Source organism: Dermacentor silvarum, chromosome 3 (assembly GCF_013339745.2).
Source record: "Dermacentor silvarum isolate Dsil-2018 chromosome 3, BIME_Dsil_1.4, whole genome shotgun sequence".
NCBI lineage: Eukaryota > Metazoa > Arthropoda > Arachnida > Ixodida > Ixodidae > Dermacentor > Dermacentor silvarum.
Window position 1 is genome coordinate 53,822,876 of NC_051156.1, and position 6,768 is coordinate 53,829,643.

At 46.0% G+C, this 6,768-nt stretch overlaps 1 protein-coding gene across 1 annotated transcript; it reads left to right on the forward strand.

The window, feature by feature from the left end:
• Positions 1–1,457: 1,457 nt before the first annotated feature.
• Positions 1,458–3,482, forward strand: LOC119444346 (uncharacterized). The gene is made up of 4 exons (XM_049664553.1): positions 1,458–1,597; positions 2,508–2,660; positions 3,195–3,340; positions 3,378–3,482. The coding sequence occupies exons 1-4, from the start codon at positions 1,519–1,521 to the stop codon at positions 3,480–3,482; spliced, it is 483 nt and encodes a 160-aa protein (XP_049520510.1). The 5' UTR covers positions 1,458–1,518.
• Positions 3,483–6,768: the final 3,286 nt, after the last annotated feature.

Here is a 6,768-nt window from a genome sequence, read left to right on the forward strand (position 1 = left end):
TGGTCGGTCGCTTCTAGGTGAGCTTCTTTGTCCGAACGTCACTGCGACTGTCGGGCCGCGTCGCCAGGTAGGCGGCCGCTGATGAAGGGGGTAGAATCGGGGGAAGCACTTCAAGAATGCGCAGTGCCCGAGTTGGGGCGCTTGTTTGCCCGTCTCGTCGGTGTCTGGCACTGTCGTCGTCTGGGCGACGCTCATGAAAGGGCCTGACTCGATGGGAAACAATCAAAGAATGCGCCCGGCCGATTCGGGACGCAACAGACTCCTCTCCCGCCGGAAGATCCGAATTGAGGGTGACCAGCTGTCAGGTTGCCCGAAGCGTCGGTGGTCTGTCGAGAGCTCGGGGTTTCTTCTTGCAATGATGGCCGATGACACACTCTAGCATCAGGTCCCATCATTAACCTCGTTGTGGCCTTCTCCCTGGGAATACACAAGCACACACACGACCACAGGGCACAGGAAAGCGCACTGCTCGCACCGAGAGCCATCGGGTCTAGCGAACAAATCAACGCACCTGCCCTTATCTAATAATACCACCAAAGCAGCCATCAAATCACGAAACCTTCACTGAAGCCCACAATTTTGAAGTTAGATCAGGATGGTGCAACCTTCTCGCTATAACCGACGCGGAAGAGTCATTCCCAGTGACCAAGTGCCGCACGGTGTGCAAGCGCCCGAAATCCATTTAAATCCACCAGGCCTCGCTTGTCCCAATAATTTGGACCCAAAATTTTGTGCCGCCAAAGCGAGCTCTCATGAACCTCTGAGTTCACCAAACCAGATCGTCGTGCTGCAGAGAGTAAAGGTAGAATACTCGAAAATGCTCTATATAAACAATAAATGAAATATACACAGCACAAACGCGATGAACAGTTTTACATCCGCTAGTATTGCACGTACTATACTTCCATTGAGAGCCACATTTGCATCAAGGATGTGCTGTTAGAGTCGCTTTAACATTGCGGACAAACTCACAAGTAATAAGTGCGAATCACGCACTAACAATTTCTTTCTCTTGTCCACATAGGACCCACACTAAAGAAACCATTAACAAAAATAATCTTGCGTAAATTACACGCAAACACTACGAAAAGTAAACTGATAATCGAGCGTGCCACTACAGGCTTCAAACAAATAGAAAATCTCGCATAGAAAAATAAAGAAGACCATCTGCATAAAACAAAAGAGCGACACGTCGAAAAATGTTTCAAAAATCTAAACGCGCGCGAACCATCTTTCAGAGTATCGATGAGCTTATAAAACAAACAATTGACCTTTTCCAAAGGGGTCCTCTGCGCATGCGTGGCGATGGCCGCGCACAGTACGACGGGAAGGACGCGAGCGCCATGTTTTTTTGAGGCTCGCCTGCTCGCCGCTCCGCTGTCGAGCTTTCTTGTCATGCCGCAGAGGTGCGCCGCTGTGCGGTGCACAAATGCCAGCAACAAGCTTCCGAAGGTCAGGTTTTTTTGCTTCCCTGCAGCTTCTTTACACGCAGCGAAAAGAAAAAAGTGGGTCCAGGCGATGCGCCGAATAAATGTCGACGGATCGACGTGGAAGCCTACAGCTAACTCGCGCGTTTGCAGCGAGCATTTCATATCAGGTAAGGCCTCCTGTGCACGGCTTGATAACATTCACGTCGGGCAAACGGTGCACATTGTCGACAATCGCTGCGTTTTGTAGCAATGCCTTTCCTATGCTGTTCCTTTCCGAGCTTCGTCATATCAGATGAATAAGTGTGGTGTACAAGCAAGTGGTTGACATGTGCCGCGGCCCGCTAAGCAGACAGCGCGGTGCTAACGATAACGCGGGCGGGGTGCAATCGCCGCGAATGACGATGCACTGAGTAAATGTTGACGGATCGACGTGGAAGCCTACAGCTAACTCGCGCGTTTGTAGCGAGTATTTCATATTAGGTAAGGCCTCCTGCGCTCGGATTGATAACATTCACGTCGGGCAAACGGTGCGCATTGTCGACAATCGCCGCTTTTGTAGCATTGCCTTTCCTAGCTGTTGCTTTTCGAGCTTCGTCATATCAGATGAATGATGAGTGTGGTGTACAAGCAAGTGGTTGACATGTGCCGCGGCCACGGTGTAAGATATAGAGTATATATCTTACACCGTGGCCGCGGCCCGCTAAGCAGACAGCGCGGTGCTAACGATAACGCGGGCGAGGTGCGGTCGCCGCGAAGACGAAGCGTGAGCTGGGAGATATGTAACGAAATCATTTACATGAACCCTACGTGAGCGGGTCGAGTCAGAAATTGGGATGACCGAGCCCGACGTGACCGCGTTTTCATGATCTCGACAGACATATCCCAGCCTGACAAGTCGAATCGACCCGCTTCTGTCTGGTTCATGTAAACACCCCGAATGGTTTTAGTTGCGCATCGACTACTGACGTTTGCCCGGATATAAAGCTAGGTCATCTCTCTGCGTGTGTGATAAAACTGCGGTGATTGTGGACTGAAGGGTAAAGTATTGGACAATATAAGAACAATTTCTGTTTGCAGGAGAACCATCTAGGTTTCCGGACCACCCCGACAACGTCCCGTCCGTATTTAAGCACAAGCCTGCGAGCCGCCGAGATGCTGTTGTGCGTTTTGAAAGGTCGGCCAACAGACGAAGCACTCCGAGCCAGTCTTTCAAACGTTCTCAGCTTCCAAGTGAGTAATGTTAGACACTATTCGGCAATCCACACATATGCGTCAAGTTGAAATAAACCTACTGTAATAAATGGACAATGTCAATAACAGAAGCAGTCATCACTAGATGGGACGGTGATCATTAGATTTACAGCTCTGATTAGTGGTTTAAGGCACAAGTAAAAGCTGTATAGGCGCTAGTTGCCGGAGGTTCAGTATTCTCCGAGTCTATCGGCGTACGGTTAAGCAAGTAGTAAATGCTATTTGTTTACATTTGTGTAGCTTTCCGACTCCGTTTAATAAACTGCAGGGTTCATGCGTCTAGCGCTTTGTGTGAAGACTGTGGTTGTACTTTTTGTTACACCACAAACTCGCCCGACAGTATATGCATCACTCCAATGCGTACTGCAAGTGCGCAATCATTAATGGTAGTCCTCTTAATACTTCACGCTTAGTTGCTGACAAGCATATGTACAACTTTTCTACGTTTTAACTGCAGGATTGTAACATTAGGTTTTGTCTGCAGGTCTACACATTTTTCTTTTTTTCGTTCAGATACAAAGCCAGCAACCACACAGAGCAGCCAGCCTTCAGGAAGTAACACATCAATGGTGCCAGCTGTCCCGGACGATCCACCACACCACAGCGATGGCAGCCCAGTGCTGGAACCCGAGGCAGCACATCAACTTCCAAAAACTTCTGTATTACACATTCATTTTGACTCTGGGGAAAATGCAGAAACCCAGGCTAGTGAAGCACCTGAGCATTCTACAGCCAATCTTGAAAGTGGTTCTGCCATGCATGATGCATGCCAGCCCGACAATGTGTCTAGCCTTAGAATAGCTGAACTTGAAGCCCGTTTAGCTAGTGCAGAACAATATAACCTGACACTAGAGTCGCATTTAAAAGCAGCACAGCAGCACACTGACACCTGGAGAATGAGCTACTATGAGCTGAAAGAAACAACACTGTGTCTCTCTAACATGAAGACAGAACAAGACATGCTGTATTACACAAGCCTACCGTCCATGGATGTGTTTAATAACCTCCTTTACCTAGTCGTACATCAAAATCGACACCTTAAAAAGCATGAAGAGATAAAAACGCACAACACCAAAGAGCAGTTGTTTATGGTGTTGGTACGCCTGCGGACAGGCATGCCCACGAAGGAGATTTGTCGAAATTTCGCCATACCAATGTCGACATTTAGTCGCCTTTTCTCGACATGGATTCTCATGTTAGAAAGACTCCTCACAGATATCACTGGCTTTCCATCCCTCTCCGATGTACAGTGCAACATTTCACACCACTTCAGACGGTATCCAAACACACGCATAATATTAGATACAACAGAAATTCGCATCCAGAAGCCTTCAGGGGTGTACGCCCAGAGACAAACCTTTTCCAATTATAAGCATGCCAACACGATGAAGTGCCTAGTGGGAGCCACACCGGATTGCTTTGTGAGTTTTGTGTCTGCTTTGTATGGTGGAGGAACCAGTGACAGGGAAATTGTACAACAGTCAGGTGTACTTGATTTGTTGGAATCAGGCGATGGTGTAATGGTGGATAAGGGCTTCAAAGTTGAAGACCTTCTTCCACGTGGTGTTTCACTTCATATTCCTCCTTTTCGCATTACTGGCGAAGCTCAAATGAGTGGAAAGGATGTTGAAGAAACCAGGCATATTGCCATTGCGAGAGTTCATATAGAGAGTTATTAGGAGAATTAAGGAGTTCCACATTTTAGACAAACCATTTCCTATAAACATGCTGGACCTGGCAGATGCAATTTTTACAACATGTGCCTACTTGTCAAACTTTAGAGGGCCGCTGATAAATAAGGATAAAGAGACGATAGAGGACGAAGAGGTTCAATGAGCCCCGCAACATGCAGTGGTAGCAGTGTGTCAGAATTTATGTATGTATATGCTGCATGGACAAATAAACTTAAAAAAATGTGCCAGAGAGGAAGTGCTTTCCATCCTGGTCCAGAATATTCTGGTCCTTCTGGCCATTGGACCAGAATGTCTTTCAGTAAACAGCTTGACATGCAATCGAATGAATGAGTTTGGATAATCGTTAATAAATTTGAAAACACCTTTTATTCTCCTTCATTGTTTTCAATCATCTCTTTGTTATGCCATGTCGTTCTTGCCCAAACATGCAATTCTGCTAGGTTTGAATGGACACATTTAATCCTTACAAATGCACCCAAGGAAAAGACATGCACTTTACACTGTAATTCATACATATAATTGCACCTATGTTATTGCATGCGAAACTGAATTGCACTTTTACAGAAAAATAGAGAGCTTCAAATTTCTATATTTAGTGTTGACTGCAGTGCTAGTTAAATACGAAATTTTCAGCATGAAAGCAAGCAGTTTTCACTGTTCAAAGCACACATTTTCTTCTCAACTATCGGGTGGTTGAAATGCTAAAACCCTTACAAGTATTGAGCCTTAGCATTCACCCAAGAACAAAACATGTGGAGCCACCAAATGCTACTGCAGTTTAGAGACACTTGTTTCTTGCTATTTTCAATATCCACTACTTCAGTTTCCTTAATGATAGCTTCATTGGGTCATCCGATGTCTCAGCAATGTAAAAGCCTTGAGCGTACTTTTTGAAAGGCACATATCCGGCCCCTGTGGTATACAGGAAACCCAACCGCCTCATGCGGCGTGTTAGGAGCTCAGGAATGATGGCAGCTTTGTAAAAATATATCAGTGCTTGCAGCATTTCATGCCACACATCTTTGTGAAAATAAATCCTTTCAACAGAGGTACTAAGCAGCAGCTCAGTTCTGTTCGTCCACAAAACAAGATCACACCATGTCTTTCCGGTGACCGCTAGTTGTCCCTGGATTTGAAAAAAATAAGGATGGTCTCTTTTTAAAGTAACAACACCATCAACCACTTGCGAACAAAATGTTTTGTCTTGGCATGCCTCGGTAATGGTCTGCCCTGCCTTAGAGGCAGGGCACTTTACCTCAAGAAGCCCCATCTCAGTTCCATCTCTGACCAAACGGTCTGGTGATGCCGCTATGAAGGGGTAAGCTTCATGAATATGAAGTCCGGTTTCAGAGACCTCAATGTCTTTATCATACAGCTGCATTATTGCAATGTATTTCTCCACAGCGACCGCTTCATTTCTGAGTCCATACAATCTTGGGTCACTTGGTCCAAGGTTCTCTTTCTGGCGAGGATACAAAATGTCTGTAACAAGTCCATCAGGCTTTATGCAGCGCATTATTCTGTGAAAGTTAGAGGCTGTCAGTCGGCCAGTCCTTTCAGCTTTCCACAGTGGGTTGTTGTTCTGGCCGACCGTGTCTATGCAAGTTTTGGTTCTCTCTGCAGCTGTGAGTGGCACCTGCTGTGCCCAGTAATTTGAAAACAATGTCCAGCATTCCCTTGAGTGGAGGTCCACAATGTCGGCGATGCCACTGGTGTTTTGCACGGGTGCTGGTTTGCTAGCACTGTACCGATTCCACAACAAATGTGGAGCGCACTGTGCCATTCTTTCTCTGAAGTTCTTAAGAACAGACTGTTCTTTTGACTGGAATCCAGGTGGTAGCTTTCGCTTCGCCTTGGCTCGCACGGTCTTGTTCATCACAAGCTTGCGGAATGTTATGTCCGAAAGTGGCAGTGATGGCTGGCGGTTGTGACCTGAAAAAAAAAATCAAGATGCATGTAGTATTCTTTGTAGCCTAGCAGTTTTTGATTTATGATTTGATTGATCTACCTGCCTAATTGTACCACTGTACTTTTGATTAAAAAGTTGGTGCTTATTCGCATTTCTCATACTTTCTTTTCACATGAACACACGTTCTGTACTGCAAACTGTGTTTGCTGTAGGCTTTCTGCACATGGTACACTAGTTTTTGAAAACGACAGGGAAGTATGAAGGAGTACAGTTGCTAATATGCAAATAATGATAATACGCGGACCTACAAGCATACCGTTATGCGGCAACTTTATAAAACCATGGCTTACAGACATCGCGAGGTTGTTAAAATAAGGTGCATTTTCGTTTCACAAGAAACTGTTTACCTTGTGTTGGAGCCATCCACTTGCAAGGCATGCCGGTGCAGGATGGCGTCTGAATGCTCCTAACAGCAAAAAGAAGA

What these genes read in the sequence shown, in the direction of transcription:
- LOC119444346 (XM_049664553.1), top strand. Translation starts at nt 1,519, where the DNA reads ATGCGCCGAATAAATGTCGACGGATCGACGTGGAAGCCTACAGCTAAC. An exon ending in CAGCGAGCATTTCATATCAG is followed by an intron (nt 1,598 to 2,507) that starts GTAAGGCCTCCT and finishes TTCTGTTTGCAG; the next exon opens with GAGAACCATCTAGGTTTCCG. An exon ending in CAAACGTTCTCAGCTTCCAA is followed by an intron (nt 2,661 to 3,194) that starts GTGAGTAATGTT and finishes TTTTTCGTTCAG; the next exon opens with ATACAAAGCCAGCAACCACA.